Genomic DNA, 24,529 nt, shown 5'->3' on the forward strand with positions numbered 1-24,529 from the left:
TATTTCTTCAAATATTTTTTTTTCACTGATCTTCCTTCTCCACCTCTGGGCTTCCAGTACATGAATGTTGGGTCTTTTAGTAATATCCCTCAGGTCTCTGAGGCTCTGTTCATTTTTTTCAGTCTCTTTGTTTTCCAGATTCAGTAATTTTTATTTCTCTGTTAAGTTCACATACTCTTTCCTCTTTCGTGTCCATTCTTCTCTTGAGCCTATCCAATGAAGTTTTAAATTCAGATGTTTTAGTTTTTTAGTCCTAAATTTTTATTTGTTTACTCAGGCGTATTTTTATTTGCCTCCTGGAGCATAGTTATAATAACTGCTTTAAAGCCATTGTCTGATAATTCCAAAACTTGGGTCATCTGGCCATTGATGTCTGTTGTCTTTCACCCTGACAGTTGGCCACAAAGTCTGGTTCTCTGTATAAGGAGATATTTTGGACTTTATCCTAGATGTTTTGAATATGTCATATAGACTCTTAGTACTATCAGACTCCTCTAGAAAACGCTGGTTTGTTGTTTTGTTTTTGTTTTAGCAGGCAATCAGCCTGGGTAGGTTCAAGGCTTCCAGTGTCAGCTCAGTACTAGGCTCTCACTATGCTGCTTTGGGCCTGGCCCACATGTAGCAGTTAGTCTGAGGCTTGGGACAGGGGGATGTTCACATCTCACAGCCTTTGTTCTGCTGTTTTGGGTCTGCCCCATAAATGCATAACTCAAAGGTGAGCCCAGAATGGTGAAGGTTTGTACACAGAATTGGAGGATTCCCTTTTCCAGCTGATTTCTTTCTGGGATCCCTGACTCTCCTGGGATACGTCCAGCTCACGGGTGCTCCTTTTTTTAGTCCTCTGCTGAGAAAGATGGGGTTTCTCTTGGTTGTAGGTGTCAGTGCCATGCCTGCTACAGCATGGCTGTGATTGGGGCCCACTCCCTGGGCAAAGCTTTGAGAGAAGGAAATGAGAAAGTCACCCCCACACAGATTGCCTTCCCTACATTTTAACTCCTATCCCCAAACCACCTACTTTTGTTACTTTTCATTATCTATGTGTTTGTGTTTATATTGTACTTCGTCCAGTTTTTGTTGTTGTTGTTGTTGTTGTAATTGGCAGGAGAGAGGCTGTAGCTGGCATAATCCATCTTGCCCAGACCCAGAAGGCCTGACTCCATCACTACCTGGTTTAGTTTGCTATGCTGCGTAACAAATACCACTAAATGTATTGGCTTAAAGCAGTACACATCCATTGCATGGTTTCTGTGGGTTCAGGAGGCTGTACTCACCTTGGCCCTCTGCAAAGCTGTGCAGTCAAGGCCAGGAGCTGTTTTCATCTGGAGGCTCTGCTGGGGAGCGATTGGTATCCATTCTTCCTCAGGCTGCTGGCTGAATGCCGTTCCTTGCAGCAGTAGGATTCATGACAGCTTGTTTCTTCAAAGCCAGCGGGGAAGAGGGAGACTCTAAAGCCAGTCTGCTAGAAAGTCGGAGTCTTACGTAACACAGCCAGGGAGTGACAACATACACCTTTGCCATATTTGAATGGCTAAAAGCAAGTCACTGGTCTCTCTCATACTCCACGGGAAGGGATTATACAAAAGTGTGGAAATTAGAAGACCGTAGAGTCTGTCAAGCACAGGTCTTCTTCGCAACTTCTGGTCCTGTTGGTCAGAGCCATTTGGCAATGAGTCGCCTTTTCCAGCCCAAGTCCAGGTGTCATGCTGAGTGACTTAAGCATTCTTCCAGGCAGTCCATCCGATATGCTGGCTTACAGAGGCTTTGGACCTTCTCTATACCAGCGACTTTATTTCACTTTAGAACCCAGTCCTTATGACACTAAATCTCAAGCATACTCTCTATTCTGTTTCTTTCCATAGTCTATATAGAGTATTAAATATAATTAAAGTTTTACCTTGTCTTTCCTTTTAGATTTTATGCTCAAGGGTGAGACTATTTTGTCTTATCCTTCTCATACTGCCCACAAAAGTCTAGCAAATACTTCCTGCACATAGCAGGTAGTCAAATACATGTTGAATAAGTTAAGACCATAACTATTTCTATGACAACTGCATAGCATACCATTTCCATCCCCTTCTCTTTTTAATTTTGTTGATAACATTTTACCAGCCCTTCCTAACATAAACACTGAAAGGAAATTCTACTTGAATTAGTCAGTTTCAAAATAGTGGCATGTAACACACACACTCTCTCTCCTTCTCCTTCTGCCCCCCCCGCCTCCCCCCCCCAACAAATTAGTGAATATTTTGATGACATGATGTTGGAGTCCAACCAGCATAACTTCAGAGTATAGGCTCTGGTGTTCTTTGTAGGTGAAACTAAGGATGAGAAACATTTACAATTTCTAATAATTAAACCTCAAAGACAAAAACAGGCCCCTGCCCTCCTTTATTGAATTTTCTTCTTTTACAAATATGGGAAGTAATCAACTAACAAAAAGACTGGTAATTTGTAACATTTTTCATCCAGGATTGTTTTGCATGAGGTGGCTGGATTCCCAGTCTACCTACATAATTTCACCTTTTGAATCATTATTTCTCTTTCTCCATCAGAACCTCTGAAACAAAAATAAATCATTGTTTCTCTGGGAAAATCTATAGTTTAACTAGGAACACCGAAATGATACCCACAGAGGCCCATTTGTAGGAAATCTTCTTTTCACCCCTGCCTCCTCCTAGCTGCCTCCAAAATACGAGTATTGCTCCTTTTGCTACCCAGAGCCTCCTAATCTTGTGATTGCTAAATTATTTGAGAATAAAAGAAACAAAGGGAAAACCCAGGTTATTAAAAAATGTTTTCTTCCTAATAAAACTCAGTACAGAGGGATCCACTATAGTATGCCTCACCATATGAGGTATAGGTAATTTATATCCAATTTGGCCCTTCAGACTTGCTCTGGGCCCAGCAGTTGAGCCCATATCAGATTTCCTCCTTACCTAATTCCCATTGCTACTGAAACATAAGCTGAAACACCAATCGAAGGGTTGCTCTTCTCTTCAGCAAAGCTGGATAGGACAGCTGGAGTTCTTTGCAGTGGCAGTAAACTGGAAAGGAAGTGAATATGTATGAATGGAAGAATGACTGAATAATATGATAACATTCACACCATGGTATCTATGGAGCCATTAGAAATAACAGATTGGACATCTCAGTAGGGGGAGGGAGAGAGAAGGGAGATCCTCCTTCCCTGCAAGTATTGAATGAGAAAAGCAAGATGCAAAAAAGTTTCTATAACATAATCCCAGTTATACCAACAGTGATCCAATAAAATCTTTGTAAAAATGTATAAGTATATATGTTTTTATACAGTTACACGAGCAGGGACAAAAACAGAAAGATATGAACCTAGGTGGTTTTAACGTGGGTCATGGGGGGAGGAGATATTTGACATGGATATGGAAGGGGGAGAAAGAGTAGATAAGGGATGCCAAGCATATCAGAAACAGGAAAGCAAATATCGTCCTGGGGGGAAAAGCATGATAAGATTATATTTACAAATGTATGTTGATCATATATATTTAAACTTAATTTTAAAAAGAAAAAATTCTGTGATTAAAAAGTAAAATTCTCCCAGCCTGGCCATTCCTTTTCCTTATTCTCCTTGCTTCTTGACTTACAAATTTATTTTACAACTTAGAAAAAATACAAATTGACTCTCCATTTAATTGATACATTTGGTTTTTTTTCTTTTAATAGGTGAAAACACTTTTCAGATCCAAGTTTATAATCTCACTGTGCAAGGTAGACAGTAACTTTTTAAATACTACTTGATCATATCAAAAAATAAAGTTTTCCTTGAAAGGAAAACTTACAGATTTTCTCCACTGTAAATTTCAGCTGAGATTATATACCAGAAATTGGTACCAGAAATGCCCTGAAGGGTAACAGATTCTTCTCAGGGCCACAGAGAAAGAGTCCTCCTACCAAGGCACTTACAGCCCAGAGGACAGAGGAAGCTCATAATCTCGTTTAAAGCCAGGACATGTGGCTCCCAGCTGTAACAGAAAAATAGCCTTTGCAGGAGGCCAGCGCCCAGGCAGATGCAGATGTTCATCTTGTCACATTCTCACTGCATTTTATACTTGTTGCTGTTGCAATAGCGATAATTTGTTTTACTCATTTATGTAAATATCCTTGAAAGTATTTATGTAAATATCCTTGAAAGTATATGTATTCTTATCTTGCTTCCTGCTATAATCCCAGAGCACTTATAAGTTCTCTGCTATAATCCCAGTTCAGGCTATCCCTGCTATAATCCCAGTTCAGGCTGGGTGCGGTGGCCCACACCTGTAATCCCAGCACTTTGGGAGGCTGAGGTGGGAGGATCACTTGAGGCCAGGAGTTCAAGACTAGCCTGGACAACATAGTACAACGCCATCTCTGTTTACAAAAATAAACAAAGCTTTTATTCAGAAAATACTTATTAAATGAATCAGTCCCCACCTCCCTCCATCCTTCTTTTCGTCCCTGGTGCTTATTACAATAAATAGCACATGTTAGTTGTATAGTTCTTCAGTGACTGAATTAGTGAACATATGAGATGGGCTTGAGGTGTAAACTGTCTATGAAAAGAAGTGATTAAAATAGCTTAGAAGAAAAAGGAAGAGTCAGGAAATGGGAAGATTCAGTGAGGACAAAGAACAGGTGCCGTGTAAATAGTGATAAGAATAGGAAGTTATGGTCAGAATGCGGGATAGTGGCATCTAAAATTTCAGCAGTGGAGCAATTCTGGGTGGTTAGGGTCTAGTAGCTAATACTATAGATAAAGCACCCTGGTGATCAGGTGGAGGAAACTACATGTTTTGGCATTTGAGGCTGCACTAGTAAAACAGCCAGTTCCCTACCTAATATCCCTAAAGCAAAACCCACTGTGAAGGAAATCCATCCCATACATACAAAGCCCCTAATTGGTATTTCAGTGCCTGAACAGACAACCAAGGATTACTACAGAGTTGAGGAAAGGCTTTCAAATCAGAGAGAGTCTAAGCGAAGAGGCATCCAGAGAAGGAACAAAGATATGCAGAAAACTTAGAAGATTTTCAGAGAAAAGAATAGAGATTATTTTGCATACCTAAAACAAGAACAGGGTGTTGTGGAAAAGGAGCATTCAAGAGCACAAGAAAGTTAACAGTTTTAAACATCACAGTAAAAAACTCAGTAGAAGGATTAGAAGATCAAGTTGAATCAAGCACCCTCAAAATAGAAGCACCAATAAAAAAAGAGTAGAAAATGTAAGAGAAACAAGTTACAGGTGATCAATCCAAGAGGTTCAATATGTTGTTATTTAGAAACAGAAGGAAGGTGTTTTCAAGAAAATAGAGGACTGAAAGGTATGAGCTGAAAGCATCAGCCAAATGCCAAGCACAAATAATGGGGGAGAAAAGATACATCACCCTGAAATTTCAGAACCCTAGGATCAAGTGGAAAAAATAAAGCATGGCCAGGCTTGGTGCCTCACACTGGTAATCCCAGCACTTTGGGAGGCCAGGGCAGGAGATTGCTTGAGCCCAGGAATTCGAGACCAGACTAGGGGCTGGACTGTAGCAGCTATATCTTACTCCATATCATACCCTTATCCCTAGCAATGCCGGATGATGGGTTGGTGTTCAACAATGTGGGCTGAATGAATGAGACAGCCAGCTACTGAAGAAGTCAGGGCAACCTGCAGTGCTGTTAGGGAAGTGTCCCTTTCTAGTGCCTTCTCAGAGGGTCCTCCTCTATACCATATGCGAAATTCTGTCTTAAGATTTGGAGCAGCTAGTGCTTTTTCATTGTTTGACTTAACATGATCATCAAACTTATACTAGTTTTCTTTGTATTTTATAGGGAGAAAGAGCAAGAAACACAAGAAGAGGAACGTTTGATGGAAGAAAAGAAAAAGAAAAAGCAGGAAGAAAAGAAAAAGAAGGAAGGTGCTCAGAAAAAGGTTTGACTGAAGTTCCTACTTCATTGTCTTTGTATCATTGTGTGTCTCATTTGCATCATCATAGCCATTACATGACAAGGTTTCATTCTGTTACTTTTTAAATCAATATGCCAAGTCTATAATTAGCGAATAATAGATATCCTACTGGTGAAATAAATACAGGTGACAGCCATAAATGTCTAACTTGGAACTGGAAGTGTTAGAGCTGTGTTTTAAGGAAGCCGTGTTTTAGTTGCTGGTGGTAAAGTGTGTCCATGTTGTTCTACTTAAAATGAACTGTCCTGAACAACCATGTCTAATAAATGAAGAAGGGCCATTCAACTGATCTTATTAGAAAAGCTAGAAATACTTTTTTTTTTGCAGCTTTGGCAAATGTTCTTTTACGAATCCTATTAGTAAAGATTAAAAATAAAAGCCCTACTGTAAACTTTATAGTCAAGCTTGAATTTTATGGCATTTAAAATACCAAGTTATGCCATTTGTCTTTGTTCTTACCTAGTTTAATGTATCTTATAGTTTAAACTGTATACCTATTAGAGCCTGTTAAAATTATAGAGTTTAAATGAGCTCCAGATAGAATTTTTTGCCTTTAGATTAGTATTGGTATGTAATCAATGGCATGTACACATTTTTCCCACTAATAAATTGTAATAAGTTAACTGGGCAAAAACTCATTTTTAAAATTTTCAATACTAAAAGTTTGCTTATAAACTTTCATAGATGTGTACATTCTACACGTTATTCCTAAAGAGTTTCTTTCTTTCTTTCTTTCTTTCTTTTTTTTTTTTTCAGGCTGCTGATCAAAAAACCAAAGGTAAGTTTATTTATATTTAGGGGGGTACATTTATGGCGGTACCAAAATTTTTATGACCAGGATGACTTTTTTTTTTTAATTGATGGTTACAAAATGAGAATCTAAGCCTGCCTTTGAAACTATTTTTTGTTATTCATTGTGAAATTCCTCATTTATCACTGGTTTTACATCTGCATCTCATTGGTATTTGGTTAATCTAAAAATGCCTGAAGAATGTTATATTAGCTTTCCAAACAGTGCTTTTAAATTTTCTTTTGGTTTGATTTCCACCAAACAGGATTGAACTGATAAAGTTGATTCAGTTTGAATAAGAACAACCAAAGGATATCTGCATTTTTTTAAGGATTGCCAACTATCCTTTATAATAAAAAAGATATATTCTTTCTGGATTCCCTCTTTGCTTATTGATATGTAAAAGATTTCTCTTTTTCTCCTCCAAGTCCAGAATTTGCTGGTTATCATAAAAGGTGTTGGTGGAAACACGCATTTCTCGCTGTTACTCAGGAACTCCTATGATGTGCTAGAGATTCAGAATGAACAAACTGAAAACCACACTCCAAGCCTCTTCATTTTATACTGTATGTTTAGTTATTTCCCAGTGGTTAAGAGCACACACTCAGGAGTCACATACACTAGCTCTGTTTAATTTGGGACAAGTTACTTCACTTCTTTAGCCTTCAGTATCTCATATTTAAAATGAGAAAGTTAGTGAATGGTTCCTACCTCATAAAGCTGTTACAAAGACTTAATACGATTATTTGTCAATTAAAAATAGAATGTAAAAGAAAAAAAGACTAATTGAGATCGTGCAGGAAGATGGCTTAGTATCTAGCATATAATTGGTGCTCAGTAAAGGTTTACTATAACTGTTATTCTGAAGTTTTTTTCCACTGGACCATCACATGTACACAACTGTACATGTAGACACATGCACTCACAGCTAATACTATGCTTTTGTGAGACATTTTATGATTTTCAAAGTTAAGTTTATGTATATTATCTCATTTGAACTTCATAGCTGAACAGGAAAGGAATTCGTTTACAGATAATCTCCTAGTGTGAATTAAGAAGCTGGTTCTTGGTTAAGAACCAGTTAATGGTAAAGACAAGACTTGAGGGAGCCCAGGTCTCTGAACCTCTAGAGTCACATGAAGAGAGGGAGTTAATGCTCAATGAATATTAAAAAGCAGCATAGCAAAAAGGACATTTTTCTTTATTATACTCTTAGAAGCACTGTGAATTTATATAACACTTTTCCAGAAGGGTCCAAAAGGGTTATGGTACATAGTTGTGTATGAATTTATGATCTTGAAAGAAAAACAATGGTTTCTTACTATTGTCATTTCAAAATACAGAGTTAACTGTTCTGATTATCCATTTCTTCTTCTTTTTTTTTTAACATTTTGAATTTTTCAATCTGATCTAGTACCAGGTATATTCTTCGTCGTTGTCGCTGTTTTCTCCTCAAGTAGTAACAAATTGCTTATTACTGAACAGTGATTGTGAATTACATTGTCCCACCACTTTACGCAGAGCTATTATTTTCTATTACTGTTCTGATGAGAATTTTCTTTTACTTTTTTTTTTTTTTTTTTTTTTGAGACGGAGTCTTGCTCTGTCTCCCAGGCTGGGTGGAGTACGGTGGCATGATCTCGGCTCACTGCAGCCTCCACCCTTCAGGTTCAAGTGATTCTCCTGCCTCAGCATCACCCCACCCCTGCCCTGTAAGCTGGGATTACAGGCACACACGGCCACACCCGGCTAATTTTTTGTATTTTTAGTAGAGATAGGGTTTCACCATGTTGGCCAGGTTGGTCTCGAACTCCTGACCTCAAATGGTTCCCCCCCCCTCGGCCTGCCAAAGTGCTGGGATTACAGGCATGAGCCACTGCACCAGGCCTCTGTTGAGAATTTTCATTGCTAACTCCAAACGCTACTGGATTTTTCTCTTCTCCTTCTATATCCTCTAAAATACTGTTCCTTTGGGTACAGTTTATCAGTAACTACTAACTAGCCTTAGAATGGGTTGTAGTAATGATTAATGTCTTTCCAAACAAAAAATGCTTTTTGAATTATAAATAATCTAACAGTTACTGCTAGGTAATTCATTGATGAATATTAGCAGCGTCAAGGTTTACATTTTTCTCAGACTCTTCATTATTACTGGTTCAAACCAAAATTCATTGCCTGAGAAATATTGGTTCCAACTTTCTGACTGGACACTTATGTCGGGTGACACAGGTTGGCCTGACTGTACCAATGATACGTGTTATAGTACTAGTATTAGTGTTCACACATAAAATTGATGCTTTCCTAACATTCTAGCATTTTGACTTCCCTCCCCTGCTCCAGATTGTGTGTCCATGAGGGCAGGGGCCACATTTGCCACAAGGCAGCACCCAGAAGTCTCAAGGCCCTGAGTTGTTTGAATATAGGAAAGTGTTTAGCAATTTGAGAGAGTCCGAGAGTTGGATACTCTTAAGAGAGAAGCTACAGTTATAAATTAGATTGCATAATATACTGAATCAATCAACATTGTAGAAGTTTGAATAATTTTGGTTTTGATAATTAGCTCAAGCTAGACCAAATCAATTAGAAATTCCCTTGCTCTGCAATATTACACACCACTCAACTAGTAGCATTAGTAAAGCCGTGCCCCAATTATTTAGCATTATATTTGACTTAATTTTCTCAATAATAGAAATGCTTTAAATTTGGATTTGTTTTAAACATTTTCAAGGAACTTTTTAGAATATATGACATGCTCATCTATGATACCCCTCTACCTTCTCCTGGAGAATATTAACTAGTCTAATCCCTTCTTAATAGATGAGTCTTCATTATAGCATTAATTATACTTAAAAAAAGTTTGCATCTGGCTATAACCATCAAACTTAAACGATGAATTTTTATTTAAAAGACTAATGCTGAACTGAAGCTAACTAGAAATATATCTTTTTTGAATAACTTAATCTATTATGTAGCATGCTTTCCTACCCTCTCCCCACCCCCGATTTGAAAATTAGATTTCTAGAAAGTCTGCTTTCTAAAATTACCACTAAACAGAAATTTTGTTCCTGGTTATCTTTTCAAATTCTGACCTGTGATGCCTTTGTTTGGGTCATTTTCTTTTTAAGATTCAGGCCAAGTGAGTACGTTTGTGTGAAACACTATGCTGCCAACATTCATACCCCCATCCTACCCTGATGTGATCATGGGAACCATGTTTTCTCTGCAGCTAGGAGATACACTTTTATTCAGCCCTGGGGGTTTTCACTCAAATAGTTGATTCAATTTGGCTTTCATCAGTTTCTTCCTCTTGACTCCCCCTTGATTTTCCTCTATGCCTCTAAGTCTGCAGACCCTCCAGTGGGGTTGGTGTCCTGCACTCCTAAGGAATCTGGGTGTGTTTCTATACCGGGAGGCCTTTTCCTTAGTTGTCTCGGACTCTTGGGTTGTTGTCGTAGTCAACTTTTTCTGATTTTTCCCTCCTGTGATGAAAAACAAAAGTTATATATTCTCATTGAAAATAATTTGAGATTATCTAAAAAGAAATTAAAGTTCACTCGGAATTTCTCTGTCCTGAGATATTTACCCATTAACAGTTTGTTAGCCATCCTTGAATGCATCTCTCTATGAATTCATATACATAAATATATATTTATATGGACTCTCCACTGCTCCCCCGCAGTTAGCACTCCTGGATCCCTATCCCTTCAAGGAGCTGCACCAAGCAATTTGAAAACCTCTGTGGAAGCCTATTCATAAACAAACTAGACCTTTGTAAATTCTGCTGAATATTGTCTTTGCGTTGGTGACCAAAGAAAGAGACAGCCAAACACAATTACCTGTTACCCTTAGTGAGACCCTAGATGCTCTCATACTGGGGGAAAAGGGAATCAGATATAATCCTGTTGCCATTAACTTGTGCATTGTAGCTCTCTGTGGAGTAACTGGGGTCCAAGTGTCACTTCAGACTGGCATAGGTTTTATGACCATAATGAGTAATCAGTTTTCTTTATTTTTGGCACTGCCCTTAATTGAGGCACAGGTAATAATAGCTTTATTTGCGATATGATGACCTTAGGAGCCTAAGTTTTCAGTATTGTTTCCTGGGTGTTTTCATGGATTGAGTGAGGGTTTTTTTTAATGATTAACTATGATAATTTTCATAAATGTGAAAATTTAATTCAGTGCTTTTAGCCAGATTTGTTTAAGTTGATAAAGTGGATGTTTTCATACAAAAAGCTCAAAGTTAATCTTACCATGTATGAAAGTGAATACCTTCATGACCCATTATGGTTCATGGTCCATATCATTAATGAATTATGATTTTTTTTTTCTTTTTTTTTTTTGAGATGGAGTTTTGCTCTTGTTGCCCAGCTGGAGTGCAGTGGCGCAATCTCGGCTCACTGGAACCTCTGCCTCCCAGGTTCAAGCGATTCTGCTGCCTCGGCCTCCAGAGTAGCTGGGACTACAGGTGCGCACCACCACGCCCAGCTAATTTTTGTATTTTTCATAGAGACAAGGTTTCACCATGTTGGCCAGGAGGGTCTCAAACTCCTGACCTTGTGATCCCGCCTGCTTCGGCCTCCCAAAGTGCTGGGATTACAGGCGTGAGCCACTGTGCCTGGCCTGAATTATGATTTTTAAGTCATATTCATTTGAATTTATACTTTTTTTGAGAGAGAGGGTCTAACTCTGTAGCCCAGGCTGGAGTGTAGTGGCACGAACACAGCTCACTGCAGCCACCACCTCCGAGGCTCAAGTGGTCCCCCCGCCTCAGCCTCCCAAGTAGCTGACTACAGGTGCATGCCACAGTGCCTGGCTAATTTTTGTATTTTTTTGTACAGACAGGGTTTTGCCGTGTTGCCCAGGTTGGTCTCACACTCAAGCAGTCCACCCACTTTGGCCTCCCAAAGTGCTGGGATTACAGGTTTGAGCCACCAGCTCAGCCTAAATTCGTACATTTAATTAGTATCCTAATCTTGTTTATAAAGAGTATAATTGCAGTTTTGCAGTGAGGTATTAAACTTGACCGTGCATTCAGTTTGTAATTGGTAAACAAAACCTCTAGGTGCTGTTGTCAATAATGTAAGTCAGTTGAGGCCGTAGTCTTCCAGTAGTCTTCAGTTGAGTGATGGAGGTTTTAGAGTCACAAAGTATTGGCAGTGTGCTTAGGCTCATCTAAACATATAAAGTTTAATATCAATCAGAATGAAAAGTAGTGAGAATTGAGGTTTATAGCATATCTTCCCAATTTTATAGTCACACATAGAAATATATGTTTTTCATATGTTTTTTCTACAACCGTATATGGGGCTGGAGACATGAGTATTCTGTATTTGTTGTCAGTATAATTATTAATTTTAGGAAGGAACTTAGACACTTAGGATGTTTTCAAATAAGGCTGAAGGAAATTCCTAAGAAATTGATTGTATGAGTTATCTTCAGGGGATGGCATCTTTTAGGTTTTGAAATATTAGATATGTCTTTCTTTAGCTATGTTGCTTTATATTTAAAGTGTTTATTTTACTGTTAAGTTCCGGGGGGGGAAATAAAATAAACATTAATTTTTTTCCATGGAAACAGAAAACGTATTAAGATGAGACATTTTAAAAATATATAGGTTATTCAAAAGGGTAAAAATGTATTGCCAGAACCTCTTAGTAAGTACATGAACGTGTAAGTTCTTGAACAAATTGTGAAAGAAAGGAAGTGAGCCTAGCGGCAAGGAAGCGGGGCACTGTGCTCCGGGGGCGCCTCCTGAGGGCACTTCTCCTGAGTCTCAGATAAAGTGAAAGTTCACATCTCTGTTTCATGTAACTTTTCATTAAAACTTTAAACATAAAGGCAGTTTCTAAGTTTAGACAAAGTTACAGTTTATAACTCTAAAGGATGCTGACCGTCTGCTTTCTAAGAAATAGTTTACCCAGATCAGTTTCTTTTCCGTGTTTTTTAAAAACAGCTTTATTGAGTTATCGTGGACATTATATTTAAAGAGAACAATTAGATAAGTGTTGGCATGTATTCACCTGTGAAACCATCACCATGATCAAGATGACACCCATCATCCCTGAAGGTGTCCTTGTGACCTTTTCTGATCCATCTCTTCTGCCCCCACCCTACCCCCATCTGTCTCTAGGCAAACACTGATCTGCTTTCTGCCACTATAAAGAGTTTTTATTTCTAGAACATTGTATTGAGGGACTCCTACACTGTGCGCTTTGGCTCCTTTCACTCAGTGTATTATTGCTTTTGAAATTCATCCATGCTGTAGTGTGTATCAGTAGTTCATTCCTTTTTATTGCTGAGCAGTGTTCCATTGTGTAGGTGTATCACAGCTATTTATCCTCTTCATTCTCCTGTTCATGGACATCTGTGTTTTTCTAGTTTTGAGCTATTGAGTAAAGCTTCTTTGAACATTTATGTACAAGTCTTATATGGCTATATACTTTCATTTATCTTGGGTAAATGCATAATAGTAAAATGGCTATGGCATATGATAGGTGTATGTTTCATTTTTTCAAGAAATTGCACACAGCTCTTTCCCAACGTGTTTATACTATTTCACAGTTCTACATCTTCACCAATGCGTGGTATGGTCATCTTCATAATTTTAGCCATTCTAATAGGTATGTAGTGGTATCTCATTACACTTTTAATTGGCATTAACCTAATGACTAATGTTGCACCTTATTTTCATGTGCTTATTTGTCATCTTGGTGAAGCGTCTTTTAAAGCCTTTTGTCCATTTTTCATTGTTATTTATTTTCTTTTTCCAGATTGGTTTCTGATACTAAATTGGCCTCTAGAGTTGGGCAGAAAGACTCAACAGTACAACTTAGTTGTCTGCATGCCTCAGTCATTTCCCTTCTTTCTATGTGTGTAGTTACTTGTAAATAGTAATATCAGAAAATATGCACTTTCAAATAGAATCACATTTTATCTAGCTTTTAGCATAACTAAAGATTACATTAATAAATGAGCTAAATATTAGTCACATTTTGCTACCTAGAGGTGGCTAGTTAATTCATTAATTAACTTAAACAGTTAATAAATACCTGTTAGATGGCAGAGATCAGTTCCCTGTTCTCAAAGAAGGAAACTACAGACACGGGGTTCTACTTGAGGGTGGAGGGTGGAAGAAGGGAGAGGAGCAGAAAAGATCACTGTTGGGCACTGGGTTTAATACCTGGGTGATGAAATAATCTGTACATCAAGCCCCCATGACATGAGTTTACCTGTGTAACAAACCTTCATACGTACCTCCTAACCTAAAATAAAAGCTTTTTTAAAAAAGTTCCCTGTTCTCAAAGAGATATTTTAGTGGGAAGAGCCAGGCAGATAAGCAAATATATGTATATGCAAATGAATGCAATAAAATGTTCTGGGCATTGTAACTTCTTTATCTCAGCCAGGTATCAGTAGGTCAGTATAAGCATTTCATGGCCAGGGGCAGGTAGGGAGCCAATGCTTCCAGGTCTGAGAAGTCAGGCTCTAAGGAAAGTACAAAAAAGAAATTTTACAATGTTGGCAGCAGAGGAGCTGCTGAGTGAGGTGGCGGCCGGTGCAGGGAGGACCCAGCAGATGGTCAGTGAAGTTGATTGTGGTTTATCTATCTCACACTTTCTACCTGAAAGGATTTAGGTTTGGTCATCTTTTCATCAAATGTTTGTATCTATAAGAAAAGATAACCTGTTTTTAAAAGTAAGTGAGAGAATTGGGAAAGGAAAATACTGATATGAATGAGGTAAGTGCATACCAAAGCTGGGCCACTCCCAGTTGTGCCCTAAGTTTGCTATGAAAGCAAGGACAAGGAGGGGTTGCCTTATCCCAGTCATCTTAAACCCATCCATCAGGTCATTAAAACTGAGCACCCTTACCAAGCTATTCTACCCAAAAAAGAGTTGAAACTGTTTTTCAGCTCTTTTGAGAGAGGTGGAAGGTGGGAAGCTAGTTCATAGAGTCCTTGAACACCTTCCTAAGGACTTTAGATCTTCTAGACCAGAGCGGGAGCCATTGGAGAGTTTTAAGTAGGAGAGTGACATCATGAGATTTGTGCTTTAGAAAGATCACTGAACCTGCAGAATTGAAGATGAATTAAACAGAGGAGGAGAGAGAGCTGGAGGCAGCAGGTGCAGTTGGACCAGTGCATAGTTCAGACTCCAGCTGACTAGCTAAGTGGCGGGGATAGACAGGGAAGGGTAGTGATGATTGATAGAACAGGCAGAACTTAGAAACTAACTGGGCTAACTAATCATTTGAGCCAGCAGATATTTATTGAGCACCTACTATTTGCCTGGTACTGTGCTGATTGCTATGGGAAGAAAATGTTAAAATAGAGATATACTTCCCACTCACGGAGCTGAGTCTTATGAGGAATGGACATAAATCTCAACCACAGTGATACATGTATCCTTACTAACTGGGATGGTGACTGTGTGACAGCATCAACAAAGGAGCCTGAACTTGGCAGGAGTTGTGGAAGGCATCACTGAATCTGAAGGGTGAACAGGACCCAACTAGGCCAGGGGACACTCCTACATAGAGAGGGAACAGCATTTGTAAAGAGCCTGTGGCCGGATGGAGTATGACATTTTCCATGAACTAAACAAACAAGAAGCTGTGCAATAGCTGGGTATGAGGTGAGGCCAAAGTGAGAGATGGAGATTGGTCCACTATGCGAGGCATCAAAGAGGAGTTGTACTCTTTTGCCTAAGAGAATAAGAAGGCTTTTCCAAATCAGTTGAAATAAGACCAATTTTTCTCCTACACCAGCCTTGTCTTACTAAATGTTGTAGTTTAACTTTGGCTCCCCCTTCTGGCGGGTTGTGGGATTCTGCACTTTCGAAGGGAAAATATTCTAAGATTACTGCTATTTCCCAATTTATCAGTCCTGGGAGAACACATTTGAGACATAATTCCACTTAAATCTTCTGTGTTTCATGAGATTTAGGATTTGCCGTTTGTTCTGAGAGCTTATTCAGTTCAGGATGATTGAGCATGAAAAGAGATGTGGTCAAGAAGGAGTTAAGGGAACTGACAAGCTCTACACCCAGTGGACTTTCTTTGCCTTTAATGTTTTGTCCAGTGTGTTGCCTCACTTGGAGAGAGTTATGATCAATGTTACATATGAGAAGATTATAGGAGAGCCAGTAGGCATTAATGCTGTCTTGATTGCTCAGCTTTAACATATGCTGTTAGCGACATTTTCTAAATTGATATTCTAAATAAGCCTGTTGTTTAAAAAGAACTTAGGTATACTTGCATATATGATACATAGTACATTTTCTTACAGCAGGAGTATCCAAGGGCCAGAACAAAGTAACCTTTTAATGAAATGATTCTTACTGTTTGTAGTCATTATTAAAATAATTTTGCTTTCTTTTAACATTTATGTTATCTAGTATGTGATGTATTGAGAGTGGCATTTGGTACCTTTTAGAGAGGTAACTGTAATATGCTAGAGTAGAAAATACCTCTGAACGGCATTTCTCATTAGCAACAGACACTAAGTTAATGTAGTTTGTAGTTAATGAGTCTGTGCTCATTTTGAGTTGGGCTGCAAGCGTTGCCACGGTGATAGATCAGCCAGAAGCATCCACTGAACAAACAGAAGGCACCACTCTGTATCCCTCCGGGACTGCTGATGAGCACAGCAGATGGACCCTCGGTACTCAGAGCTGTCTTCTGCTTGCATTTCATTGTTCTAAGGCAACTTCTCGCCACAATGTTTGCTGCTTTACAGGCTGCAGAAGAAATTGTAATAACAAAAATATTCCTTGGAATCACTGATTATGTTGGCACAAGAGAATAGTTCTCTTACATAGTGACATTTGCAAACAATCTTATATTTGAGTAAATTTAAAATGTTAAGAAACTCTGAATCTTTGAATATTTATTCTGAAATGACTAGAATTACTGCTTGATTTTTGACAATTTTTTTCATTGTGTGGGGTGTCCATGCATAAGAGAAGTTCTATGCTTTATCTTACAAAAGCTTGTTTCTTAAGTTCCGAGATGACATCAGTCATAGGACATATCATCGATTCAATAACGTCCTGTTGACAGAGGTGGAGCATGAATGAGGAAACCTTGTTGTATTTATACATCAGTTGTAAGGTGCATCCAAATTTCAGAAAGAAGATGTGTTAAAATGTGTGGGTTAAAAATGTCCCTCCCAGTTAGCATTTACCTATAAAAAGTTAGTTTTAAAATATACCGCTTTCATCCATTTCACACCTACTTGTTATTATACTTCAGGCTAATGGTGGCAGCCCATGGGATTCTAATTGAGGATCCTTTTAACAGTAAATGCCATTACAGAGAAACAGTGGTATACCTAGCTGATACCACACACTGGGATGTTGCCTAGGTAGATGGAAGATTTAAATGTACTACTTGGGCCAGGCACAGTGGCTCAGCCTGTAATCCCAGCACTTTGGGAGGCCGAGGTGGGCGGATCACCTGAGGTCAGGAGTTCCAGACCAGCCTGGCCAAGATGGCAGAACCCTATCTCTACTAAAAATACAAAAATTAGCTGGGTGTGGTGGCAGGCGCCTGTAATCCCAGCTACTCGGGAGGCCAAGGCAGGAGAAATCGCTTGAACCCAGGAATCAGAGGTTGCAGTAAGCCGAGACCATGCCATTGCACTCCAGCCTGGGCAACAGAGCAAGACTCCATCTCAATAATAAATAAGTAAAACTCCTTGCTAAAAAAGTCTATGCTCTTAACCAGATTTCGGCTGAAGAATATAGAAACGACTCTAGCTGTTATAAGCAGAAATGGGTTTAAAATATGGAGGACTGGGTGCGTATAAAATCACTGAAAGGGCTGAAGGGGGTAAACTCCAGGCTGGGCCTTCAGAAATGACTCCCCCAAGAGTTCCCTGAAGAGCTGCTACCTCCAGGAATAATTGAGAGGCCCCATTGGCTCTCTTGACTTCCAGAGCACAGTGCCACTGCTGCAGACCAGGGGTCAGGAAGCGGCACCAACACTGTCTGTCACAGCCACAAAAGGAGTGATTGGGAATGTGGCCCCTGCACAGAAACTGCCACCATCTCCAGTACTGTGCTTACAGGCACCCACAGCCAGTACCTGCCAGGTCACATGCACTCACATGTAACTGGGGGAACTGGATCCCTAGCCTCAGCTCTCCTTGCAGGGAGGCTGCATAAGCTGTGTGCCAGGCTTGTCAGTCCTGCACCAGGTGTGCCTGTGGTGGTGGGTGGGAGAGACCACTTTGACTACTTGCTTTGTAAACCTTTAAAAAATAATGGGATGGCTGTTCATTAACATTCATCTAGCGCGTAACACTTTCCAAACTGTTGGAGATATGAGAACCAAATTAAGGGGGGAGGTTTAGAACCAGAGTAAGATCTAATCCTCCATTCCTGAGTACAGCTGTCATTACCTCTTCTAAATTACTGCAGTCTCTGCTTGCCTTCCCTTCTTTAGGTCATTCTCTGTGGTTCCTCCTTTAACATGATTATTTAACTTCTGTGGCTTCCATTGCTTCTGAGAGGAGGAGGATTATTATAATATAAACGCTTACTGTGTACTAAGTGCCAGTCACTGTTCTAAATCATTCTTTACGTAGATTAGCATTCACTCATCAAGGAACTCTCTCAGTAAGGGATTCTTAGCTCCCTTTTATCCCCCCGCCCTTGCCCGCATGTTATGGATGGCATGACTGAAGGATGGAGAAGCTAAGAAACTTATCCAGGATCCCCAGCAAGAAAGTGGCAGAGCTGAAGTTTCAACCCCAAGTCCCTACTTTTAGCCACTGCACCTCCCTTTCAGGAGAAGTGTATGGAATTGATAAATCCCAGTTCTGAATGGTGATGATCTTTGCTGGGGGAAGGTGGAGTGTATAGTCAGGGAGGGAAAGATAGGTGGGACTTTGGTGGAATGGTGACATTTTATTTCTTAAGCTGGAGATTGGCTTCATGGAGATTTGTTGATTATTTGGTCTTTATGCCTTTTTTTAAATGTCTTAAATATTTCTAAATAAATTTTTAAAGAAAAGACTGTCAGTAGTTATGACTTAGGTAATTGAATAAGATAGAAGCACCTCAGCGTGCTCCCACTCCCTGCTCCCCTGCTCTGTTCAGACCAGGGTGAGGAATGTAAGGTGGATCATAGGGAACTTCTTTTCCCATGTTGCATTCCTGCTCAGGTGGCAGAGCTGAACAAGGAGGGCACCGCTGCCTCCTCTCCCAACCACATGGCTCTAGAGTCTGCACGGGGTCTCAGAGACCTCAACAGCTTGAAGTGCTTGTTGAGCTTAGACAACCCATGACTGCACAGCTGTTCAGCTCACCATGGGTTAACAATTGTAGCAGCCTGTCTCTAGAGTTTCTCTCTGAAACTGGAAGGTCCAGGCTTCTCCTAGTGTGGCAGCCAGGCAGGAACACTGAGGAGTATCCGGATATCCATGGAACCACCCAGTGCTCTCCCAGCTACAGGTCAAGTGATAGAATCCAAAATCCTTCCAGGGTCTCTGCCTACCTCTCCATCCTCCTGTGAAACAACCCCGCTAGGCTTCAACCCCTGAAGGCAAGAAGCTCTTTGCCATTTCAGGGCCTTCTCGTGCACTGTCTAGGCTGGTGGGAGTGAGTTTGTAGGTACGAGGTGCGCACACAAACACACAGACATACTCTACCTCGCTAACCCTGACATACTTTTTCAGGCTCTGCTTAATTGTCACTTTCTCAAAGGAGCTTTCTGAATCCCTAAATTAGGTTATCTTGTCCCACTGTTCCTTTTATCGTGCTTAGAACAATGTGTAATTTTCTATTTGGGAAATCATTTTAAAGATGTTTCTTCTACTATATGATAAACTATAAAGACAGGAACCGTGTGTGTGTGTGTATGTTTTTTGGTTTTTGATTTTTGTTTTGTTTTTTTTTGAGTTGGAGTCTTGCTCTGTCGCCAGGCTGGAGTGCAGTGGTGCAATCTCGGCTCACTGCAACCTCCACCTCCCTGGCTCAAGTGATTCTTCTGCCTTAGCCTCCAGAGTAGCTGGGACTACAGGTGTGCATCAGCACGCCCGGCTAACTTTTGTATTTTTTTAAGTAGAGGTGGGGTTTCACCATATTGGCCAGGCTGGTCTCGAACTCCTGACCTCGTGATCCTCCCGCCTCGGCCTCCCAAAGTGCTGGGATTACAGGCATGAGCCACCATGCCCAGCCGGAACCATATTTTTTTATATAATACTCAGTATTCACAGTGCCTGGCACAGAATAGGAACCCATTAAATATTTTCTAAATAAGGAGAGGATAGGTGGGGATATTGACATGTTTTGGGGGGTGGAGTGAATGATAGGCAGATTGCATGGGAACACAGTGAGTTTGAGCCCTTATTTACCCTACTTTCCTTTTTTTGCAGCACTTAACACCTGCTGAACCATGTGTCTTGCTTACACATCAAGTTTATTATTGATCTTTTTTCTCTACTAAGATGTGAGCTCCACAGGGCCAGGAATCTCTTTTCTGTTCCTTGATACAGCCTCAGCCTAGAAGAGGCTGAGCTGTAGAAAACCTCTGTGTTTATTGAATGAGTGAGTACTTTCTATCTCTATAAACTAGAAATCCAGGCCATAGATTGAGAGAAGCTGGATGGCATCAGGATTCCAGAGTGCAGGAAAAGTTTTAAGCAGTTACAAGAGGGGGTTTTGGCAGTCCATGTTAGGTTAGTAAGAGGAATTCTTGGTGGCAGGGGATGCTTATGCTAGTGTTAGTAGGTAACAGAGCTCATTGCTGTTTCTGAGACTACATGTGGCAGTGTCAGGCGGTCTGGAAGTGACTGAAGGTTGGGATGTTACAGAAGTATGGATAGCAAGCATAGTGAAAGGAAGGAAGGTCGGGGGCCTCGGCCGTTACAGATGACGATACTGAAGTGACTGAGCACGATGAGACTCAAGCCAATTAAAATGGCTAGGAAAGAAGCAGAGAGAATGGGGTTGCAGCCAGGGCTTGAAAAGGCTCAGACTCTAGCAAGGGTAGACTGGGGGCTAAGGAGGCTGGGTCAGCAAGGCAGGCTCCTTCTCTCTTGGTATCTTAGAGATGACAATGTAGTAGAAAAGTCTGAAAAGGAGCTCCTTCAAAACCAAGTTCTCCAAAGTCTGAAGGGACAGCGGCCTGAACTTCGTGTCCATACTGTAGCCTGTCATTTTAGAAAAAGCAAAATGGGAATCTATCTATTTGGCCCTGTTACGACAATACTACCTGAAAATTTTAGCTGAAAGCAGAAAATTCTTGGAAAGAAAATTGTTTTAAAAGACTTGCTTTCTTATATAAAGAGTTACCATCTACCTTTTTACCAGCAGGTGTCGCCCTCATTTAAAAAACAAAAGGCAAAAACTTACTAGGCAAAGAGTAACCAGAATTTCCAGCTTGCTGAAAGTTTTTTAAAATTATATATGTAGTTATTAAATGATTGCTATCTTAATGTTTCTTAAATAAAACATGATTTGTTGAAAAATCATAAAGAAGCTAAAGTTCCCATTGCCTTCCTGTATTCTCTTGCTGCATGAAAATGCTGATGTTTAGAAGGGTAGGTTCCCATGTGAGTCCTTATCTTTGAGGTATGGCCCTTGAGTCAGGTCTTTTTGAAGAAGGGGAATGTCATTGATGCCCTGGTTTTTTAGACAGCAATAGACCCATAAATGAGGATCTGAAAAGAGTTTATGGCTAGACAAAAAAAGAAAATGCCCATTTAATTTATCTGTGTTACAAGAATAGATCCAGATTTTGAGATCTTCCACTTATCACTTGAGATTATTAAGTGGCTGCTTGATTCAAAGATCCAAAAAGTACTGGCTTAAGTCAGAAGGTTTATCACTGCATAATATAAAAGAGACCCAGAGGTGTACAGCTCAACTGGGTCAGAATTCCCCGTTCCTCTGTCTGTTGCTTTGCTGAGTGAGGCTTCTCTTCCCTATTCTTAGGGTCCAGGATGACCTGTAGACTACCAGCCATAGCATTAGCATTGCAAGCTGGAAATATCACTGTGAAAACAAGTACGTGGGTAAACTGAGTGTGCCATGCTTGCATTATACTCCAGGGCTCTTGGTCTTTTTATTAATTGAATACATACTTTGTGGCATTTTTTTCTGTTTGTGAAATAATGTGCTAGTACTTTAGTGTAGAGTAAATAGTTGTAAGAGAAATTCTCCCACCTGAAAAAGCTTGTGATCTGTCACAACTTGTAGTTTCTCAATCTCTGTTTCACTTTCAGTCTTTATGAAAACAAGTAATTATTTAACAGTTTCTGAGAAACTAGCTTAAACTTTATCCTTTTCAGTAATACAATGCCATTTCTAGACCAGCACCGGTCAATAGAAATAATGGAAGCCACAAATGTGAGCCACATAAATCATTTTAAATAGCCTAGTTGCATCATTTAAAAAGTAACAGGTGGAATTACTTTTAATAATGTATGTTTAACTTGATCTATCCAAAATATCACCATTTCAATGTGAAATCAACAGAAAAATTGTTAATGAGGTATTTCTCTTTTTTTGGTACTAAGTCTTTAGAATCCAGTGTATGTTTTAATACTAAGTACATCTCAATTTAGACACCAAGGCTCAACAGCCACACTTGGCCAGTGGCTGCTGTACTGGGCAGCACATGGTCATCCTTCCTCTCTACACTTGTCTGAGATTTCCAGTCAATTGCACAAGCTTTAAATACTCTGTGTGTCTTCTTTATTTCCCCAGTTCATTGTTGATCCACTTAAGTGAGAAACCTAAGTGCTCCATTGCCTTCCTACAGCAACCAACACAGTCCTGGACTCAGACCAGGAAATTCTTGTTTGACTTTTGGATGTGTTCAGTATGAAAGAAAGCTTCCTTCAAGCAGCACTGTCCAGTAGGTAGCTGAAGAAGGAGGCTGGACTTGGAGCTCGAGGGCAACACTGCGACAGTACTCAGGCATCAGTAGCACAGAAATGATGGTCAGAATGGTGAGCATGGACAACCTCTCCAGAGAGTCCAGAGCTGGAGAACGAGTACAAAGACTTGAAGTCCATTAGCAGTGAGAGGGCCAGCAGAGCACAGAGGCGTCTCTGAGGGACACAGGAGGGGCGTGGGCCGCGCATTCAGACAAGGCTGATGTACTTGTGCTCATTCACTGATCCTGTTGTGCTTGTAGCGCAAGGCTGTTACAGAGTAAAAGCACCTGCGTTTCTAAGAGAGTAATTTCATTTCTCCAAACTTAATATGTTCCTGTTTCTTCTTGATTAATAGCATCATTTTAACTTTTCATTCAGTAATCATAAAAAAGATTATTTTTACAGTTGGAGAGGAGACGTGAAATAGATTATTATTTTTTTTTTTATTTTCTTGAGATGGAGTCTCGCTCTGTCACCCAGGCTGGAGTGCAATGGCGCAATCTTGGCTCACTGCGACCTCTGCCTCCCTGGCTCAAGTGATTATTCTGCCTCAGCCTCCCAAGTAGCTGGAATTACAGGGGTATGCCACCATGCCCAGCTAATTTTTGTATTTTTCGTAGAGATGGGGTTTCACCATGTTGGCCAGGCTGGTCTTGAACTCCTGACTTCAGGTGATCTGCCTGCCTTGGCCTCCCAAAGTGCTAGGATTAAAGGCGTGAGCCACCAGGCCTGGCCTATTTATTTATAATTTTTTTAATTAAAATAAAACAATACCTACATAAGACTTCGGGATATATTACCAGGATTTTTCCTCTGGAAGGTTTCTATGTCTGATAGTCTACTATTACAAGTAGTTTCTGTTCCCTCTATTAGTATCTGGCCCTTTTCCTGTAGGTCTAGTCTTTGGGCCAAAAAGATGCCTTGAGACTCTCACCAAGGTCATTCCCAGAATTTTAGACTTTGCTGGCCATATATGGTCTCTGTCATATATTTGTCTTTGAGTTTTTCCCCGTCCTTTGAAAATGTAAGGGGCATTCTTAGTTCACCTGCCAGTCCTCCCCTACTCACATAACAGTTATTCAAGGTGGAAAGGGAAGACTGGTTAGGAATACTTTGACTCTTAAAAAAAATGAGGCTGTCTTAGATATAAGATTGACTACACATAATGCATCAGGCAGATAGCACACAGGAAACCATATTCCATATCCAAATGTCTTAGAATTTGGTTGTTTATATTGAAAAAAGGACTGATAACATTCATTTATGATTTGCTTACTTCTTCCTTTCTGTAGCATGAATTCCTTTTCCTCTGAAGGTTTTGAAGAAAAACAACCCTGAATTTGTCCTTCAGTCATTTAAGAACGATTAACAGCAGCATGGTGGAAAAGCATGGTCAGAGATGTGACTTCTAGTCCCAGTGGTAGCTGGGTCAGCCATCTCAGCCAGATCATCTCGGCTGCCTGAGCCTGTGCAGACAAGGGTGGGACTGGATGATTTCTAAGGTTCCCATCAGCTCAAATTCTTTGCTCCTGAGTCCTTACCTAATTGTTTCCATCAGGTTTTGGGTTCTGGTGCATTTTCTTCATTTCCAGTCTTTTAAAAGGCAAAATGACAGGTAGAAGTACAAGTGTAGTTGGCACTCCTTATCTGTGGCTTCCGCATCCATGGATTTAACCAACTGTCAATCAAAAATATTTGAAATATAAATGGACAGTTGCATCTGTACTGATGCAGTACATGTACTGTACATGTACAGACCTTTTTTCTTGTCATTATTCTGTAAACAATACAGTATAACAGCTATTTATGTAGCATGTAAATTACATTAGGTATTACAAGTGATCTAGAGATTATTTAAATATATAGGAGAGCTGGGCATGGTGGTATG

At 40.0% G+C, this 24,529-nt stretch overlaps 1 protein-coding gene across 11 annotated transcripts in view; it reads left to right on the forward strand.

The window, feature by feature from the left end:
- The window catches only part of TNRC6C (trinucleotide repeat containing adaptor 6C), a 149,145-nt gene that overhangs the window by 38,491 nt on the left and 86,125 nt on the right, over positions 1-24,529 (forward strand). For 9 of the 11 annotated variants that reach the window (XM_055243485.2, XM_055243492.2, XM_055243486.2 and 6 more), the window contains exons 2-3: positions 5,827-5,926; positions 6,719-6,740. In XM_055243485.2, coding sequence (XP_055099460.1) covers positions 5,864-5,926; positions 6,719-6,740 — 85 coding nt within the window. In that variant the 5' untranslated portion in view covers positions 5,827-5,863. The remainder of the gene's footprint in view (positions 1-5,826; positions 5,927-6,718; positions 6,741-24,529) is intronic. The other 2 variants (XM_055243493.2, XM_055243487.2) reach the window with 1 other exon arrangement.

Source organism: Symphalangus syndactylus, chromosome 14, assembly GCF_028878055.3.
Source record: "Symphalangus syndactylus isolate Jambi chromosome 14, NHGRI_mSymSyn1-v2.1_pri, whole genome shotgun sequence".
Classification (NCBI taxonomy): Eukaryota; Metazoa; Chordata; class Mammalia; order Primates; family Hylobatidae; genus Symphalangus; species Symphalangus syndactylus.